Source organism: Pseudochaenichthys georgianus, chromosome 10 (assembly GCF_902827115.2).
Source record: "Pseudochaenichthys georgianus chromosome 10, fPseGeo1.2, whole genome shotgun sequence".
Taxonomy (NCBI): domain Eukaryota; kingdom Metazoa; phylum Chordata; class Actinopteri; order Perciformes; family Channichthyidae; genus Pseudochaenichthys; species Pseudochaenichthys georgianus.
This window is the reverse complement of record NC_047512.1, coordinates 9841364-9863267: the sequence shown is the minus strand read 5'-3', so window position 1 is coordinate 9863267 and position 21904 is coordinate 9841364. Positions and strand designations below refer to the sequence as shown.

The 21904-nt window shown below is 40.9% G+C and overlaps 1 protein-coding gene across 1 annotated transcript; it reads right to left on the bottom strand.

Annotated features, from left to right (window-relative positions):
- Positions 1-175: 175 nt before the first annotated feature.
- On the bottom strand, positions 176-20517 carry egf (epidermal growth factor). Its single transcript, XM_034093042.2, is given in 23 exon segments — positions 176-2126; positions 2237-2333; positions 2627-2723; positions 6461-6625; positions 7247-7412; positions 7774-7896; positions 8476-8592; positions 8689-8853; positions 9010-9159; positions 9556-9724; positions 10206-10440; positions 10616-10720; positions 11044-11192; positions 11474-11610; positions 11810-11935; positions 17090-17209; positions 18519-18641; positions 18737-18850; positions 19362-19558; positions 19641-19868; positions 20009-20075; positions 20078-20186; positions 20365-20517. Coding segments are annotated over 23 exon segments (3255 nt in total). The 3' UTR covers positions 176-1983.
- Between the last annotated feature and the right edge of the window lie 1387 nt (positions 20518-21904).

Sequence of the window (21904 nt, the reverse complement as noted above, 5' to 3'; positions counted from 1 at the left end):
AACCAAGCTATCACATTCAGTCCTCAACTAAACGGCTATCCAGCTCAGTGTTCTCCTACCTTATCTTTTTAATGTGTACATATACATTTAGCTTTGACACACGTTAACACAGATCTTTTGTATAAAAATAAAAATATACAATTGTTAACAATATCACAGTTGTCAGGTTAGTCGTGTTAGCTTAGTTGAGCTAAGGCTCTGATGTGCTAGCTGTCATACTTGGCTAACTATGATCAGGTTGCTATATACTGTAGTAGATTTTCAGTTTTTATATTTTTAACATCACAACATCTGATTGACAAGATGAGAAAAACATTCTTTCACACAGCTTGATGATACAATCTCAAACGGGATCTAACATATCATGGAGTTTAAAGTAGAACAGCCTTAAAGGAAAACCGTCTTACATGAAACTAATCCATGAAATAAAGAACACATGGGGGATTTCCAAACACTAAAACTAAATGCATCCCTTTTTATAACAGAAGCAGTTATTTGTTATTGGGAAGATACATTTTAATTGTAACTCAAAGTTATTATTAAACCTGTTGACTTGCTCACGCCAGAAACACAACACATTGTGTTATTGAGCAGGCTGCACAAACATTTTGCACTATTTGATGGGAGACTTGAGATCCTTCTTAGAGATGGCAACCAACGTCAATTATTCAGTGGAAGCTGAAATGCATACAAATATCCCAACAAACCTTGCACTACAACGTTTGTGTAGGCCATCCCGTACTCTTTACTTGTGTGGTAAAAGAAACATGGAAAACACATTAGGCAAAACTGTGCTTTCGAGCTATAAAACAAATTGCCGTGACTTTTTTTGTCAGTATTTTGCTTTATGCTTCACAAAAACAAATACGCTGTTTTTCTGATGGGTCCATCTAAAACAAACAGCTTGTTGTGCCATAAGCTTTATTCTTTGATTTATTTCAAAAAGTAGGCGGAAATGTATAACAAGATGTTGCCCATGTTATAACACTTGATAATATGATAACATACTTTTGATCTACTTTGGAGCTTTTTTGATAAAGGCATAGACCATGTTTTTTTTTTACATGACGCTATTTTCAGCCACATTATTAGTATGACCTAAATGTTGGAGCAGAGAAGGTTTCATTTTTGAATACTTTATTTCAGAAAACGGGGCATTATAGAATACATTTGTATTGCTCAGTCTAGTGCCATATCGTTTCCTTCAAACTTACATAACTTTACGTCCAGTTTGATTTACTGGTCAAACAAACTGCCGTCACTACATCTTGTAATATTAAAACAATGTATGTCAATCAACCTTTTTTAATCTGGTGCTTCCATTTAAATGTGTCTACAATAGCTTTAATAAACATTATTAAAATGTGAATGTTAAAGAAATCGGCAGATATATTTAGGTTAGGGTTAGGTACTAAGTAACATCTTCCATGACATTTCTTTCATTTGTGAGGTTTTATTTTTATAAAACCATAAAGAAATAAAGCGATCGGGTGGTGCAGGAATGTGTCCTGTATCCAGGAAATTATTTCACATTTTATCAGTTTTTTTTAATGGGTTTTTGGTTAGCATAGTTTGTGGTTACCCAAAGCTTAAGAGTGTTTCACATTTGTTCTGCAACATACTGGTGAGTCTCTATGCGTTGTAAAATGGAGGTTGCTGACTAAATGAAACAATTTAACGTTAACAATCCGAACTCCAGTCCGCCTTTAGCTTAGCAGTGGTTACGTGAAGCCATGCGAGTGTGATGCACTTCCTTCATAGCCTAACGTTAGCTTCTACTTGTAGCAATTGCATTTACAACAATTATGAAAGCAGGGTTAATAAGTGGAGATTATCCTTACGTATCATAGACATTGATTTGTCACTGAGCTTATTTTCTGCAATTATCTAAAATCCAATAGAAAATCCAATGGCTTTTCGAGGGAGCTCCTCCAAATGCTAACTTCTTGGTCGGCTTACGTAACACCTTCATCCCTGCACCACTCAGTATGAGCTTGACGGTGATTGACTTGAGTGATGGACATGTCGATGTGTGGTCTCCATGGCAACAGCAGACACCATGGAACACTCGTACCCTCTGTTGTGTTGGGACAATGTTCCCGACCCTTCAGACACAGGGTTGTCACCTGGCCAAAAAAACATAATCATTAAGATATTAAATAGCTAACAAGAACATTTACTAATGTCCTTGTGTGCAAAGATTAACGCCAAGGTGTTTTTGATTAATTTCAGGTACCTGTTTCTGAAGAGCAGGATGGACAGACGGCTCTTCTGGGACAGCCCATGGCAGGGATGATCTTTCTCATCATGCCGTTTTCTGCCACCATGTAGAACTGCAGATACATACAGGTATTCGTCAAAATGTATGAGTTTTTATAAACATCCTAGAACTATATTTCCATTTCTTGTGTTGTTTATTTGAGTCTTATTCTGACATCTTGCTCGCTATTATTTATATGTTAAGTTGGATTTAACTTAACAGGGGTTTGTATTTTCTTTAAAGTGAGCTTTGAAATATGATATCATGAAGACCATGATGGCTCTACTTTGACTTATGTCTGTTGCATTAGATGACTTTCTTTACTTAAAGATGTATTTAGCACAGATCTTGTGATGATGGTCTTACTCGAGGCATGCTGGTGGTCTCTGACATGCTCTCATCTGTCACGCTGGTCTCACTCACATTATCCACTGAGGGCTGTTTGTGGAAGAATGTTCTAGTTCTGCATTGAAGAAAGAGAAAGCAAACATGCAGTATTGTAAATTATAATTTTTTAAACATGTACACAAATATTCACAGACTTGCATGGTGTTTACATGGTTATCAATTGAAAAATGTGCCTTTGTATAGGGAAATTATGTTTAAATTCAACATTTATGTCTATGCTTTAAGTGGATTTATTAGAATTTTGAACTGAAAAAAAACAGCAAAAGAAACAAGCTGCTTTTTTACATCACTGTGTACTGTATGATATATTATTTGTGTGTATGTGTTGCACAGTGTTTGAGTTTACTGGTTTAGTTTCCTCTGCATGCACACTTGCAGTCAAGTGCAGAAGGCAATTTGAAGAAGAGCTATTGGCGGCCATGTAGCGTTTCCTCTGGGGTCATACCTCAGCGGCTCCATTCTGTAGCTGAGAAATGACCTATTTTTATGTGTAATTGCTGTAGAACAAGCTAAACCAAGCATGTAATTGAAAGCGTGCCACTTCCACAGGGGAACCAAGAGTGCAAACGTTGAGATGTCGTAGGTGGAGGGGAGGGGTGTGCTTTGTGATTCAAAGGAGTGGAGAATGCCAACGGCCTTGTCCATAAGCCAGCGAAACAACCGTAAAACAAATCAGCTACTTAGAGACAGCTCAGGTGGAAATAACAGGGAGGAGGGGTGGCAGTGTGTAGTTTACGTATGCTCCCTCTCCACTAGCCAGGGTTGCATGCTGCCATTCGTTCCACATGTGACCCCCTGCTGTCAGACGGAGACTCCTACATTACACGGCTCATGCCATCCTGGGTTTGATAGACATCTCTAAATGCTGTCAGCTCATTCATCGCTGGAGCAGCTCCTCCCCCTCTGCGCTGCTCTGGGCTTTCAGTGTCCAGAAGACTCAACACAACAATGCTTATTATATACAATAATACAGCAATGCTTCTGACATTAAATATGTGCAGATTTTTTATTTTGCTTTTGTGACAGAGCCCACGCACAATAAGGGGAACACTCTGGACTTAATTATCTCAAAGGGTCTGAATATCTCTAAGGTTGTGGTGACTGATGTTGCACTCTCTGACCATTCCTGTGTTTTCTTTGATAGCTCTATTTCTGTTCACAAAAATGTTCAAAAAGAGGTAACCACAAAGCGATATTTAACTGAAAATACTAGGGAAATGTTTACTCAGAATTTTTCTTCCACACTTGCCCCTGCTAACATCTCAGTAAATGAGCTAGTAGATCATTTTAATTCAAAAATTAAAAATGTTATAGATGCCATTGCTCCAACTAAGGTAAAGGAAGTGACTGGGAAGAAAATATCTCCATGGAGAAAGGCCATGACCGTGAAAACAGAAAAAAGAGAATGTCGAAAAGCTGAACGCAGGTGGCGAAAAACAAATCTCCAGGTTCACTTTGAAATCTATAAAGAGAGACTTGGCCTTTATAATTTGGAATTGAAAAACGCACGACAATCGTTCTTCTCTGACATCATTACCAAAAACAAAAACAACGCACGTGCCTTGTTTGCTACCGTCGACAGACTAACTAACCCCCCAGTGTCAGTAGCCTCTGAATTTCTATCCACCAGGGCGTGCAATGATTTTGCCTCCTTCTTCACTGACAACATTCAGAAAATCAGACAAGCAGTCAGTGCGTCTGCATCAGGAACAGCAAATGTGTTGTCTCTGTGTCCACTTAACATCAATTCAAACACCATGACACAATTCCATCAGATTAATGATAAAAACCTAGAGGACATTATACAACTTCTGAAGTCCTCCTCCTGCTGCCTTGATATTATTCCAACAGGATTTTTCAAAGATGTTTTGCCTTGCATGGCCTCAGATCTACTTCATATAGTAAACAAATCTCTTCACTCAGGTATTTTTCCACAGGCCCTGAAAACTGCAGTCATTAAACCGCTCTTAAAAAAGAATAATCTAGATGCTTCAGTAATGAACAATTACAGGCCCATATCAAACCTCCCATTTCTAGGTAAAATCATTGAAAAAGTTGTTTTTCAACAGTTGAGTAATTTCTTGCATTTAAATAGCTGTTTGGATGTGTTCCAGTCAGGCTTTCGTCCAAACCACAGCACTGAGACTGCTCTTGTAAAGGTCTTCAATGACATCCACTTAAACACAGACAGTGGCAGAACTTCAGTGTTAGTATTATTAGATCTCAGTGCTGCGTTTGACACTGTTGACCACAGCATATTACTAGACCGACTGGAAAACTGGGTGGGATTTTCGGAAAGAGTTCTAAATTGGTTTAAATCCTACTTAAAGGACAGAAACAACTTTGTTTCTATAGGTAAATACACATCTGAGTTGACAAATATGACATGTGGGGTACCTCAAGGCTCCATCTTGGGGCCTCTTCTCTTTAACATCTACATGCTACCACTGGCTCAGATAATGAAGAACAACAAAATAAGTTACCATAGCTATGCGGATGACACACACATTTACGTAACAATTTCACCAGGAGACTATGCTCCAATTCAAACACTGAGTAAGTGCATTGAACAAATCAATGACTGGATGTGTCAGAACTTTCTCCAATTAAACAAAGATAAAACTGAGGTAATGGTTTTTGGAGCCAAGGCAGAACGTATAAAAGTGAGCGCTGAGCTTCAGCCTGCAATGTTCAAAACAACAGATAGAGCCAGAAATCTAGGTGTAGTCATGGACTCTGACCTGAGTTTCAACAGTCACATTAAAACAGTTACTAAATCAGCCTACTATCACCTAAAGAATATATCTAGGATTAAAAGACTAATGTCACAGCAGGATTTGGAAAAACTTGTCCATGCTTTTATCTTCAGTAGACTGGACTACTGTAATGGTGTCTTCACAGGTCTCACAAAAAAATCTATTAGGAAGCTGCAGCTGATTCAGAACGCCGCTGCTCGAGTCCTCACTAACACTAAGAAAGTGGATCACATCACTCCTGTTCTGAAGTCTTTACACTGGCTTCCTGTGTGTCAAAGAATAGATTTCAAAATACTGCTGCTGGTTTATAAAGCACGGAATGGTTTAGGCCCAAAATACATTTCTGACCTCCTGCTAAATTATGAACCATCATCGAGTCAGAACTAAACATGGAGAAGCAGCGTTCAGTTATTATGCTCCAAATATCTGGAACAAACTCCCAGAAAACTGCAGGTCCGCTGCAACTCTGACTACTTTTAAATCCAGGCTGAAGACTTTTCTTTTTGTCGCTGCTTTTAATTGAACTATTCATATCTTAGACTGCACTGTAACTTTTATCCATGTATTTTTTCTTTTAATGTTTATTTTATTAGCTTTTCTTTTTAATGACTGATTTTAAATGCCATTTTCTTAATGTCTTTCATTTTTTGTAAAGCACTTTGAATTGCCTTGTGTTGAAAAGTGCTTTATAAATAAACTTGCCTTGCCTTGACCATTATCATTGAAAGAACTATCAAAACCATAACACGACTCCTTCATGTACAATTACTTTCATCATCTTGCTATATTCTTCTGCAGCTAAACTCCGTCTCCACTGGCTTTTCTTCCAGCCATTGTCACCACTATGTTTTTTTTGTTGCCGTCTTTTTCTTTCTTTGACTTAATCTTTTTTTGTCCCATTTTCCTTTGAACTTTTTTGCTTTGATGTTCTTGCCCTTTCTTGTTCTGTTCCCAACCTTTCCTTTATTATGGCTTTTTATCAGGCTTTATCTTCTCTCCCTGCTTTCATCTCTCCCCCTCTCCACCCCCCTCTCACCCGTAGCAGTAGGTGGCGCAGGCAGCGATGGAGAGCAGGGAGACAAGGAGCACCATGCAGGCCGCGATCACCACGTTCCTCCTCTTCTCCTCCTCGGCCTGCTGAAGCTCCCACCACTCCAGGTCACTGAACTGACAACGCTCCCCCATATAGCCTGGTGCACAACTAGAGCAGGAGAGAAGACAGCATGAGTGTGTAGTCCATTTGCACTATCTATTATAAAGTGAGTGTGGAAGAGTTTAACTTCCACACGTACATATGACACGATTAATATACCGCAATGCAACATTTATTCAAAAACACAAATGTTAAATACATTTAGGTTTTCAAAAATGTGTTTGTAAATACTTGTATACGTGTTTCAATAAGAAAAAATTACATTCTGAATTGTCTGTCCTATAGCCACTTTATGTTGAGGCAATGGCTTTAATCATGAAACAACAGTGACACCTACGGGTTGTCATGTGTAGTATATTATATGAGAAATAAGACGCAAAAGGTCCTGCAAAATGTGCAATTCCAATGCGTTTGTATAATGTTGTTTGAAAAGAAAAATACTTTTAAGAAATCAGCTTAATATGACCCTGATTACCTTTGAGTAACTGCATATTTTAGAGTGCAATTAAAATATATAAAAAAAGCTTAAACCAGAACTCATCTACTACAGAAGATGATCACAGGATTTCAGTTTAGGAAAGCAAGCATTGTTTGTGTAGACAATATGTCAGTAAGCTGTTAAACGTGTAGATCAGGGGTCATACTGAGGGGTAAAGAGAGGTTATTTACTTGCAAGCATAGGCCTCCATTTCAGGGAAGTAGACGCAGACACCCTGGTACAGACAGTAGGACTCATAGGAGGAGGGGCAACTCTCTACTGAGTTACTGTTGTGGTGCCCGGTGGTGACATCAGCTGGACTATCGGTCATCGGCCATGGTGTCGTGGTCTCCAACTCTTGAGAGGATATAGGGAGATAATCACGTTAATTGGACAACTATACAGTATGGCACTGTTTCCCCTCTTAGAGCTTTAATCATAGTCTGCTCCAGAATACTAGTCCTCCTTCTAGGTGACTCGTGTAAACATAATATCATATGTATGATAAAAGGGATTATATTACAGCCCAGTAATGATATATGTACTAGTGTTATTTATATTGTGTCATACTGGATACAAAACTCTGTTAACTGTGTTAATACTTTCAATAGTACGCCTGATGATCAGTAGCAAGCCAAAATAGACTAATCCTGTTGAACACTAATATTTTTCTAATATTCTACAATATAAATTGTATATGCAAATAATTGAGACGCACCTTGACATGTCTTCCCGTTGCCATAATATCCAGCCTGGCACTTGCAGAGATAATTTCCCATGGCATTTTGGCATTCTGCATTTTTGTCACATTTGTGCGTTTCCTGTTTGCACTCATCAATATCTACAACAAATGAAAAAGAGAGGTACATAAGTATTAATAGTAAAATAATTCACTTAACAGCTCATCTAAATGAGAATGTATTATTATTTATAAGCGTTATGGTAAACAAAAAATGATTATAATGGACAATTTCTCTTTAACTAGGACTACACTTATCAGATACATGGGTGAACGTTTTGTTGTATCCATCAAATTAGTTGGCACATGACCTCTGTCTGCTACATACAGATTTGAAAGGTGCCAACCTTTTAAGAATTGAACCAATACATATTTTAAATATTATGAATTATTGGAAGAGCTCCCTTTTTAGACGTGCCTTCTGGCTTTAGCGCCTGTTTATATTAAGTATTGTGATTATCTTTACTTCCAGAGCAGCTCTGCCTCTGAAATATACTTAGCTTCCAGTGCTGTCTTACTGCCCTTTTATGCCTACTGGCACCTACGCCAAATGTACAATTCAAACCACTGCTTCTGTAAGTGAGATAAGTGACTCTGTATCTAATGTAATCCATAAGCTTTCCTCAGGATGTGTAACTTCATCCTGAGGCACATTCACAGAACAGGAACAGACATACTCACCAGCACAGACCTGTCCATCACCTGTAAAACCTTCTAGACAGAGACAGGTCGGGCTGCCAGCACTCAGCAGGCACTCTGCATTAACATCACAGCGAAGAGAGTAACACTCATGCTGGTCTGACGGAGAAGGGAACACATGGAAGCATAACATTAAGTTAGAGTAAGATCTTAAGTAGGAACAACTATGATAACGTTTCACTGCTGTGCTGTTACCGGAAACCATCTTGTCTGTAAAGCGAGTTGGATCGTTGTCTTCTTCAGAGTCTAGATCATCCTGGGCTTTATCCGCTGACAGCTCCGGGGTCAAGGGGGTGCCCTCATCGTTGAAGGTTTTGTTTTTGAGAGATGTTAAATCTGAGGACTCACTGTCTCCAGATTCTACACAATGAATTCATAAAGTTAAATAGGCATTCACAATTTAGTTTTGCTTCAGAGCTTATACATTATGAACACATATACCAAGATGTTGTGGAGCTCAATAAAGGCTTCTCTTAAATACAAGTGTATCAAGTAAGATAGCTTAAAACAAATCACCTGCTGTTCCGTTAGTTGCATCCTCAGGCAGGCAGCTTTTCCCGTCAGATGATAGGATGTAGCGCGGCAGACAGGAGCAGTGCGCCAATCCCAGTTTGCTTTTACACACCTGGGCACAACCTCCGTTCAGGTGAAGGCAAACATCTGCCCCTGAAGAGGAGGAGGCGAAATGACAATTTGAGTCTCAATCATGAATTTTTAATATTACATCAATTACATGTCACTTGTTAGACGCTTTTATCCAAAGCGACTTACATACATTCAGTACTGTGGACAATCCCCACAGGAGCAATTTGGGGTGAAGTGTCTTGCCCAGGGACACCACGACATGCTGACTGCAGTGGGACTCAAACTTGCTACCCCCTGCCCTGAAACGAAGTCCAGCACACTATCCACTGAGCCACAGCCTCCCTAATAAGATTTGTTGCTGCTGGCCTACACCTATCTTGGCAAATCATTTTAGGATGAAGATTCAGGAGTTGCTTCATGTAGTGTCTTTAACCTCAGTATGTAACTTCTTATCAAATCTAATATAACTCTCTGTACCTGGTTTAGCAAGGGGATGAACCACCACAATGGATGCTGGTTGGACCATGTTCCCATGGATACGTTGCAGTTTTCTCCCAGTGCGCTTGTGTACGCTCCTCAGCTGCTGGTGCTCCCGATCGGATATCCACAACCTGTCCTCAAATACGGCAAGGTCAAAAGGTCGGGCCTGCAGGAATCAGAATAGAGGGAAAGACACAAGGTGAGAACTATTATATATATTTTTTCGTATGATCTAAGGGAATAATGTGAAGATATTTTAATTATGTTTCCAGGAAATAGATGTTAAGTGGGGATATAACTGAATGAATTATGAGTGCAGATATATTTGTATCCCTTTTTTTATACAGCCTCTTTTGTAAATGACATGCTCAGTTTGTCAGGTTTAGCTTTACTTTTTCAGTCTCCGCTCTATTTTAGTCACCTCCACGGACTCATGACAGCGTCTACCGATCTAGGCTGGAGTTCATCAACTTCAGATGTGTTTTTTGAAAGTTTGCACATATTGACAAGCAAACCCATTGCTATATTGTATGTGTTTTTCTTTTTTAATAAAACCTTATTTTATTCATAAAGATTCAACATTTCTTACAAGGCAAACTGGCCTAGACAGCAGCATAATATGCAGTATATGTGTGTGTATGTGTCACACAAGCCTCACCTACTTGGTTCTCTACCAGGACTTGTCGATCTGAACCGTCCAGAGCAGCCGTCTCCACCAGGCCCGTGCTCTGGTCGCACCAGAACAGACGATCCTCCGGGAAATCGATGGTCAGGCCGCTTGGTGACACAAGGTTAGTGCTAGCAATGACAACACGGTGCTTCCCTTTCAAAGAGGAACTTTCCACGACAGGCACAGCCCCTATGTCAGTCCAGAATAACTTCCTCAAAAATGAAAAAGAGAATTGAAGATTAGTCATAGCAGATGTATCTATTGCTCACAGCATCTAGGTGATATATACACTGCTGCTTATTGATTTAAGATGACATCCTTTAAGGTTAGTTGCAGTTAGTTTGTAATTTTAATTCCTGAAACTATCATACACATACAGGCACTCACTTTGCCAAAGGATGAACTGCAATTCCTCTTGGTTTTTCCAGCCCTTTGCTTACAATGGTTTCTCTGTTCAGTCCAACCAAGTTACTGCAGTCAATAGTTGACTGGCTGGGGGACAACAATATACAGAAGTGTTTTAATAAAACATCAATAATCTGATAACTTTTAGCCTCATACCTGTTATTTAAACATACTATACAAATAAAGCTGTTTAAGGAAATCTCAATGTAAATATTAAGTACAAATATATATTTTATTTGATGTTAAATAAAAAGATTAACTAAGTACAATATGACCTAAGTATCAAAAGCTCAATGAGGTGTTGTCTTACATAAAATACATTCAAAAGCGAATATCTGATGTATAAATCGTCATCACCAGAAGGTAAGGAACATATTTCATGAGCACATGTTCTCTGCAACACCACACACCTTGTGTCGGTCCAATACATCCTGCGGTGGATCCAGTCTATCGCCAGTCCTTCTGGAGAGTCCAAACCATCAGAGACTAGAATGTCTCTCGATCCACTGTTCAAATTAACACTCTCAATTGTCTTCTTGCTTGTACTAGCAAAGTACACCTTGAAATGCATACAAAAATATATAAAGAAACAGTCATTATAGGAAATATGTGGGCAGTAAAAAGTATGCTCTGTAGGCAACTATAAAAAAAAAGTAGAAATATCGTTTTTTTATTTAACATGGGTGAACCCTATTGGAAATCAAATGACATTCTCTGTCCACTAGGTGTCACTAGATGTCTGCAACAAAGTCTGAATCTGGCCTCCCTACATTCTGTCAATCCAGAGTGCCTATATGATTGTATATTAAGACCTTTTCTACTAAGGAGTTTTCATCTTACATTTTGCTGGACAGGGTCATAGTCCAAAGCTATGATTGCTCCTCTGGGCTCTTCCACAACGGTTTGATCACCAGAGCCATCAGGATCAATTTGCCGTACGTTGTCAAAATTAGCAACTAGTAGATATAGTGGTGGACCTGAAGGATTAAAAAAAAAAAGGAGTTAGTGTATATTTACTAAACTTGTCATTTGCACCTCAGCTTATTTTGTACTTCATGTAAAATACAAGGTGTTCATGAAAGATTCATGGTCGAACACACAGGATTACATAGACACAGTGTTTATCTGAGTGGGTTTATCCGCCTCAGCTGACTGCTCTGCTGTAGTATGACTCACCAGTGGCGATGCAGCGTTTGCCGTCTTGGTGGAGCTGGTATCCCGGCAGACATCCACACTGCCACCTAGCAGGAGTGACAGGAGTACAGAGCTGACTGCACCCCCCTCTGTCTGCAGACAAGCAGCCTGCAACGCCGACAAACTGTGTTACACATCCTCGCACAGATAAGCTTTGTGTTCCTCACATAGAGGCCCCATTTTATTTGACCATGACTCATACAGCATATTGATTTAATCCTACTAAATATCTTGTCATATCACTGTGAACACACCAACATTTGTATGTGGCATGAATGTGCTTTTTCCTAATTGTACCTGCTTCTTTAAGGAGACAGTAAGACTGAGGCTATGTTTTTCTTTCTTATTCAGTTAGGCTTAATACAGTAGAAACCAAGGAGCTGCCCCCTGTACCATATTAGTAAATATTGGCTGGCAATTTAAAACATCGAATAAAACCTGACACTTCATAAATGGTGTCTTATTCTAAATTGATTCAATCAATTTCATCATCATCTGTTGAAAAGTAATGCAAAGTGTCCTGGTTACTGTGCTGCTGTGCCTGACGTTTGATCCATCTGACCTCATTATGACTGCTTTGATGATTCAACTCAAAGATTTGTATCTAACAATCGCTAGAAATACCATAGTGTAGGGGTCAGCAACCTTTTTGATATGAAGTGCCATTACAAAAAAAAAAGTGTTATCAGTGTGCCAACGATCGATATATTATCAACGGGGCGCGGTTGAGGAGCTTGACGCTCGTCAACTATCAGCAGGAGGGCGGGGGAGCCTCGCTGTGTGTGGACCTGTCAGCGCAACTTACATGATGCCGAATTTAACAAATACATTTACATAATTGGTGGCTTGTGCACAAGCCCGCCTTAACCTGCCATCAGCCCCTGGGGCTGATAGGCCCCCTATTTAAACAACAAATCAAAGTCATTTATAGCCTCGGCAGGCTCTGTGATCGCACTTCTCCACTCTGCTCTACGCGCGCCTGGTCCTCTCCTCCAGATGAGTGACGTATCGGGCCTCCCTCATGTATTTGTCCGGTTGCCGTTGGCTCCCCTCCACGTAGCAAGTCCTCGTCGTCCTCTCCATCTCCTCCAACAGATAATGTCCCTCCTGTCTGTTTTTCCTCTCCCGCCACTCCATCGCTATCAGAACCAGACGGCCTACTTGGCTCCGAGGCCCCGCGGCTCATCTGTCCTTCCTCCTCTTCCCGGCCTACAGGTTTAAAATAACCTGTAAGCTTCGGCATTTTTTGTAATAGCTGCTCGAAACTCCTTTTCCCTCAACAATTTCCTTTTCCGAGCGCCACTCTCAAACTTTTTCTTCTCCGACATTTTCTCCTTAACAACCTTCATCTGTCACTCAATCAGTCGCAATTTGAATACGTCACATGTGACACATATTCTCATTCTGATTGGCTGTTAAGTGGTGCCCACTGACTGTTTCGGAGTCATCTCTGGAATCCATCGATCTGATTGATTAGATTGATTGAGGGAAGCTCGCGAGTGTGTGTTTGTGTATTTTTGCGTTTGTGTGTATTGTGTTTGTTTCCCGGGGAAAACCCTCACGAGAAACACCGGCTGTTGTTGTGCCTGCTGTGACGTCAAGTTACTCCGTTCTCCGCTTGTAATTATGCCGTTACAAACTTCAAAGTTGTATTTATCATCTGAATTTGCCGAAACAAGTTTAATATTCTGAAAGCCAAGACTTTGTTTATTTGAAACCATTTGAAAACAAACTGTAACGGACCCTGCCGTGTTATCTATGGTTACTATACGCCTTACATTCATAATTTCAGCGGAGGGAGGGGAACAGCAGAGTGGTGAGGGAGAGCTGTCTTCTTCCCTTTACAAGCTTCAAAAATGTATTTATCGTGTGATTTTGGAAATAAAAGTTTCATATTCTGAAAGCCAAGACTTTGTTTATATAAAAATGTTTTAAAACATCCGAAATAAAAGAAAAGAAAATTGAATAAAAAAAAAAGCCCAGGTCAGCCCGTGCATTAAGGCGGCCCTGTGTGCATGTGTGTTTGTGGATGGTAGAGCGACAGTGAGGGAACGTGTGTTTGTTTCTAGAAGTGAAACGAGGAAGCAGAAAAACAGGGGTCTGTGATGTATTTTGTGAAACAGAAGAACAGCTAAATAAATGCAACGGTCTCCCAAGAAGAGCTCGCCTCTCTCCAGTCATTTAAGCTAAAGTGGAACCTTATTGAACCTGAAGCTTGTTGCTTCTGCCCTCCTCGACTACGGTCTGGGAGCCGACAGGAAAGTTCAACACACAGATGGCCAGTCCGCCCCTTTGTAGCATATTATTTCGATGAGAGATAAGCAGATTGCCACTGGGCTTTCAAATAAAGACACAGCCACGCAAAAACTGCGGCATTTGTACTGTACAAATGATTGTATATAATCTCTATAATCTCCCACACATAAATGTCGCAAATTGACAGACCTTTTTGGCAGCAGTGCTGCTACAAGCACTATCATCAGCAGCTTAGAACAAGATGATGAAGAGAATGATGAGGGCGCGAGTTCAGATATACAGCCAGCCTCCTGCGTTCATGATGAGGGACAGAGTTGAGCTGGTGGAAGAACTTTAGTCGCCTGGAGTTAAAGAGAGCGGGGCTGCGCTGCGTGCATGGCTTCCTTGGAGCGTCCACACTACAGCTTCAAAAAAAGCTTGGAGCTGGGCGTGTCTGTAGCTTGGGGATTTTATTCAAGCAACACGACCAACAACCAATCACATGAATCTCCCGCCCCCGACATACAAAGCAAAAAACCCCGGGGATTTTATGGGAGCAATATATATATAAACTCCCCAAACAGGCGAAAACCTACCAGTTTCACCCACTGTCTCTGCCACCTCCCTCCATGCTGGTTCCTCTGGTTTGTATCCCGGTAGGTGAAGAGGGTCTGGTCATTCTTTCACACACAGTGACGTCACGAGCTACCCACAATGCAACGCGCGCCATAGATATATTTATAAATCCGCCATTTTCCTGGAGGTGCCAATATCCTGGAGGTGCTAATGTAAACAGCTAGCTAACGTAGCCAGGCAGAGCGCACTAGGTTTTTTTTCTGAATTAACAACCGAAGAAATCGCTGCATGTCTTCGGATTACATCTCTGGACTGGAGGGGTGTGCTCTAGGTCGTTACCAGCGTAAACTAGAGCTGTGTGGGTTGTCGGATTGCCCTTACAGACTGCCTGCAGATGTATGGAAAAACGACTCTCGAAAGTGGCCTTCGGTCGATTTTGGCTGCATCTATGTCTACCTTCTGGAAACACCAGGTGAATACCCCACTTGTCAAAATAATATTATCATGCCATTGCATATGTGTGGTATTTTAGAGTTGACTATATTGATTAAAGCAATAGACTATGATATTCTGCTTGCACCTCGCGTGAAATGGCGCATACCGGAAGTACGGTGTCACCCTCGGCCCAAAACCCGTATGTGTGTGTGAAAGAATACAAAACCAGGTGATTTGCTACAGCGATAATTAGTTTCTCCTCCAACTTTTTTTGAAATATAGAAATGAACGGTGGGATATTTCTCTCCCAGCTTAGACGCGGTTTGATTGGCTACGGCTTGAGCTGTCAGATTTTCCGAAACGGGATTTGATTGGCTGGCGCTGGCTACTCCGGCGTCTCGACGGCGGAGACGTACCGCTATGCTACCCACAATTCAGTTCGGCGAAAAAGCGAGGTAACGTGACGTCACCCCATTGAAAGTGAATGGGCAGATTGGAGTTGTCGACGCTGTAGTGTGGACGGGCCGTAACGGGGAGACGCGCTCTGGCGGCGGTCTCGTTCAGGATCCGAAAATACATAAGTTATTGACGGACGGGGGGGGGGGGGGGGGGGGTGTCCATAGTGGTAGCGGGGGCTACTGCGGATACAGCAGACTCTTCACGCCAACCAGAGCTATAACCTATGGCGCTGACGCCAACGAAGGATCACTTCTTCTTCAGGTCAGGGAAGGCTACGCAGTACGCAGGCTACTTTCCCACAGCTGCTGCCTCTCTGTTGGACTCCGGTACTGCACATTACGTTGGCCCAATCCCAAACCGCCCCCTGCACCCTACACACTACCCCTCCGTTTGCGCGTTCGTGCGGAATGTCCGCCACATTAAGTGCTGTTCCAAACCAACGAGTGTGGAGCGGTGAGGAGGGGGAGTGGGCTATCAAAAAACAGCGAGTCTGCATCGGTGCTGACTTGAGACCGGTCTCTACCTGACCGGACTCAACGCTGTGTGTGTCCGCCAGGAAACACGCTGTTGGCAAGTAGTTCCAGCAAACATCCACTGATAAATTGCGATGTTAACAACCTCATGATAATCTCGTATTTTAGGATCGTATACCTGTGTTTAGTCTAGAAAAAGGTAAATGTGTGCATTTTATTATAAAGTTGTGTATATTTACAGAATGTTGCAAAAACTAAGAAGCTTATAAACATCAGGTTTAAAACTAAAAGACACAATTAAAGATGTTTGGAGTTTTATTTGAGTTATTAATTTACATTTTTTGTCAAAGAGATACTGATTTGAAACCGTTGTTACAGACAGGCATTTCCTGCCGGAGAGAGGGGAGGCCATCCCAAAGCTTGCCGCTGTATTTACTCCCTCCATCTGACAGGAGGGAGCCTCATATGTCACTCCACGGAGTTCACTCCGTCACGGAGGGGGAGTGTGTAGGGGTAGGGTATAGGGCGTGGTTTGGGATTGGGCCATTGTAAAACATTTGTTAGTGGGGGGTGAACCAAGCGGCAAACTCTGGGGAACAGCCAGGAAGCCAATACGGAAGTGCGACACACTGCAGTTCATACATGGGCCGCTAGGGACTGGCTGCAGAAAGGAGCAATTTCCATAGACCCCCATGTTAAAATGCCCAACTTTACAGCAGAAAAAAACATGTTTCTAACCATGGATGCAATTAAAAGTGGCCGACTACGCCTACTAAGGGCTTCGCGGCAACTCTGCAGAATCCTATGGGTGACGTCACGGACACTACGTCCATTTATATATACAGTCTATGGGGTGAACGCACTAACCACTCCGCCAGCGCCACAGTGCGTGCCAGATTAGGCCCGCGGGCCGCCAGTTGATGGTCACTGGGAGCTTATACTGGTTTACATTTATGAAAACTTAAACACTACATTACAAATAATTTCCTTTCAAATAAGATAAAGATGGATATAATGGGAATGCGTCATTACATAGAGTTGTGAAGGTTGTATTTGTTGTTACAGATTAAACTGTGATCCATACCAGTACAGGCTTGTCCATCCTCCTGCAGGGACGATCCCTCTGGACACACACACACATCCCCCTCGTCTGTTGACAGGCATCCATGGCCACACGTGATATTCCCTCTGCATGGGGTGATCTCTGATTGTGGAAACAAAATCTCTTCAAACACATTTTATTTATTTCAAAACAATAATCTGGCAAAAAACAGCTAAATCAAAGTTAGTAAAAATAGTGTCATAAAATACCACCATTAATTTAGGGTTGTATTAAACAGATCAAATAAATGCTTTCAAACATTTCCAGGTTATTTTGGGGCTCAGCACAAATAACCCAAATGAACTAAGAAGAAGATGTAGAAATATGTGACTATCATTATTTTATCATTTGTATACCCAATGGAGATCTTAAGGCTTATTTGCTCATAATGTATTCTGTCACTAAGTAAATGATAACAAATTAGACGAAAGTTCCCGGCTTTGTAATCAGTGTATAATCTCTGTTGTCGGCTCCATTGTCTAGCCTGCCGTTTGGCTGCATGTTTGTTCTTTCCTAGACCTTGGTTAAGGATGTCTGTGAGACTGCTTTGACATTAAAGCTGCTGACCAGGTACTGTATGTCACGTCATCATCTAACCTCATTGTGAACCTTCCTTGTTCTCGTGGCTTCATAGCTGTTTGCTCAAAAGAGATTAAGACGTTGCCATAATGTGTTTAACAAGGTTGTAAAGTTAATCTCTGTGTAAACACTACCGTATCAGGGATAACAACAGAACAACTATAACTGATCAACAATGATTGCAATGCATATTTCTGTGCCAACAATTAGATTTCATGAGGAATCAGTTCAGACGAATACTGTAGGCCTCCAAATAACAAACTTTTGAGTATACTACTTTTTACCAGAACATTGGCTGTTTGGTTTTAAATGAGCAGAGCAAACATATTTATTGGTATAATCCTAGAAAACAATGATCTACTATCTTTATAATATCTGCTTCCATCCACCTGAAACAGCCCCTCAATCTCAGAACAACTAGACCTTTAGTGACAAACAATGTCAGTGTTTGGACCGAAGTAACACACAATTGGCAGCTCACATATATGTCTCGTCTAGCACGTGACCCGGCCTTTTTATTGGCTCTGCAGGGTCAAAGGAGTGTCTGGGGGACAAATGCCACCTTTCACACGACCACAGAAAGAAGAGGGTCTAATGTGAACCAGAGCTGCTTTCATTATGCTGACCAAAACAAAGAGCAAGTGTCACAACATTATAAATAAAACGTGGTGTTATTCCACTCTGCAAAACCGGCGCCAGCAACTCGGTTAATTGTTTTTCTTCATTGTACTACAAAGTCCTTTGCACTAAACTTGGCAAAGCTTCACATTAAGGACAAAAATGTCACATTGTATTATTGAATACTACAATAAAACATATGTTTCCACTGTACCTCCACATGTCTTCCTGTCCGGGAGGAGAGCGTATCCTTTAGGGCAGCTACAGAAATAGGAGCCTGGGATGTTTTCACAACCAAGAGAGCAGCCGTGGTTCCAACGGGCACATTCATTCACGTCTATGGCACACACAAACGAACAATGAATGATTGCTGTGACCTGCCTTAATATCTAAACTACCTTGATAATTTGGTTTCATGGCATGGACACCAACCTTCACAATGAGTGCCTTGCTTATTTAGAGCAAAGCCTTCACTGCACTGGCAGATCCCCTTCTCGGCTATACTGGAACAAACATTCATGCAATTTCCACTCTGTTCGTCACAACCTGTTTGAAAGAATTAACAGCAATAGATTACTCAAACATGGTCATTTCAGACAGATTTACTTAAAGGTGGGGTAGGTAAGTTTGAGAAACCAGCTCGAGATACCCTTTTTGTTATATTCCATGGAATGCTCTTAACATCCCGATAGCAATGAATATCTGAAGTGCTTTGACAAAAAATCCATACAAAAATGTCATCTGTGGAAGCCGTGGCGCTGTAAAAAGCACGACCAATCATCTGAGTCGGCCCGGCTAAAATAACTGGATGCCCTACCTGCCTGTCAGCCTTCCATCTGTGCACAAACTTATCTCGTGCCCTCATTGGTCATGTGCGCGTTCATGCGTGTTGGAGGAGGGGCTCTGTAAGGAAGTGGCAGATTTTTTCCGGCTGTGTATTTTCAAATTCTAGCACACTCGAGCCGGTTTCTCAAAATTACCTACCCCACCTTTAACATATAAGTTATTTAATGCAATGTGCTATTGAGTAATTTCAGTGTCAGAGTTGAGCATTAACCTGGGAATGAGGATTGGTAGTCTGTCATTGGCTGGTTGAGGGGGTGTACCACCTTGATAGCACCTGGGGGTTTTGCAGTTTGTTTTAAGTTCAGTGGTGCTCCGCCAGTGTATTTGTTTACTTGTTTTACAAGCCGAGTAGCAGCATCAGTGTAGTACAAGTGCTCCAGAAAAACTGATATCCCCATTGACTGAGACCTGAACAGAAGAGAGTGTTTGTATCCAAGTTTGCCAACAACAATAAAGTGATACATGGACAATGGAAATACAATTTGCTCACCTAAGAGGCTGATCTATGATGTGCAGAACGTTCCCGTCGTAATCACAAGAAGCAATGGCACTTTCTCCTTGTAGACCAAACTGAACCCAGAACAGACTTTTTTCCTCTCGGTCAATGGACAATGCTTCCAGTTGTTCTGCTATCTTTATAAGTGTAGTTTTCGTCTGTCCTGTCACATCACTCCGCTGGATACTCGGGGTCATCCCACCAGAGAGCCAAAAAAGAAATCTGCAAAAGATTCAAACCGAGGAAGCACACTTTTTTTTACAAATGAATACTAATATAAATGCACCCAAATCAATTGTTGTTCAAATATTTGTTTTGCTTTTTTGATCTAGTATTATTTAATAAATTGTAGAATGTAATACCTGTTAGTAGGGTCAACGTTTATGTTACTTGGTTTGGTCAAGTGTCTTAAAAGAGTCCTTTCATTTTCCCGTTTATATCCATTGCCTTGATTTTTCCCTTTTCTTCACTTGTCCAATATACTCTGTTCCAAATCCAGTCAACTGCGAGGCCGGAGATATGTTTGTCAGATGAAAGTTTCTGAAAAACAAATGTTATAACAAGTTAAATGCAAGACCAAAACATAATTGTACAGTCTTAAGAAAAATAAAACTTAAGATTTCATTAAATGTCATTGAATTTCAATACATTTCATGCAAGGGACTGGAATCTATGTGCCAGCTGTTGTACACATTAGTAGTAGTAGTTACATATTCACCTGTCTGTGTGCTCCACCCGCTGATGCTTTGTACATGACCCCACTGTGTCTGTCAGCCCAGTAAACTCTCTCCTCTCTATAATGAAAGTCGAGCAGGATCGGTCTTCCCACCCCAGCCAGAATCCTCCTCTGGTTCTTCCCATCGAGGTCCATCCGATGAATAGCTTTCCCATGGCCGAATATCAGGAAAGGCTGTGAAGCTTTAAGTAAACAAACGTGACATGTGTTTCATAAATTGTAAACATTCCATTATTTTTAGGGTCTTAAAACAGCAAATGACAAATTATGTATGGCTTTTTTTTTCACTAGCCAAAACCTTGTAATTGATGCATGCTTATTGATGCATGCTAGGGTTATACCTAAAGGCTCATTTTTAACAGTGAATGAGCTACCATGCTACACGCTACAATTGACCCTCATATCAGGCTTATCTTTATCAGGATTTGTCAAGATTTCACATTAACTCAAATGTACTAACTGTCCAAAACTCAACATGTGTTCAGTTTACTGTCCTCTAACAAAGAAAAGCAGCAACTCCTTTCAGTTTAGAAGAGGACATTGAGAATAAAGAATGCTTGGCCTATTTGCTTTAAATAGCTGATATTATTAAACTGCTTGGAAGAGGTTGCTGTTGTAAAATAACCCTTTTTTTAACCCCACATTACAACAGCGTGTTTTTACATTTGAGTAGGTGCAGGTTATTGTTTGTGAAATATTCGGTCCTCTTTACTCAGTTTAACTAAGTTATCCCAGGGACAGGAAGGTAACCCCGGCAGCATTTAACATCTCAATAGCGTCGTTTTGCCTCTTTGAGACATTTGTCAAATGAGTTCAAGGCGGGCTCAACTGCTTCTGGATACAACATGAGCCGTGTGCAACAAATCACTCCTGCACTATTTTTTCACTCTGACAATACTCTGCATGAAATTAAACGCGTTAAAAGTTAAGTGTTTTCTCTCACTATAATTTAGTACACTACATTTATACAATAAGCTTGTAAATAAGCAGCAAAGAAATGGCAACCATTCCACATTTATAAATGGCATGAATTGACGTCCTTCACAAATGGTATGTTGTTGGAGACGGTTAGTTAGATTTCATAATACTTTAATGTAGTTTGCTTCATGACTTATCTTGGTCAAACAAACAAACACAATCTCTGTTAGCTGTCTGGTTGATTAGAGATAGAAGGTGGGCTTATCAATCTTGGTAATAGCCCTGCCATGTGCAACCATGGATACTGCTCTTAACTCTGTGGAATGAAGACAACAATGAGAAACACCAGACAAATAATATAAAGACATGTCTGGAGTGAGATCTCTAAGATGGCTGCTGTTGCTGCGTTGCTAGGAGGCGTCCTGATGAATCATTGACAAGTTCACATGGTGGTCAGCATGATTCTTGACCTAGTGAGCTCAGTCAAAATGTTAATTTATTTTAATACAGATGAGTCTGAAGAGTCATAGCCATACATACAATTGCTCCCAATGCACAGCTAGAACCAAAATAGAGATTAATTTCCCATTTGACATTGTGGTAA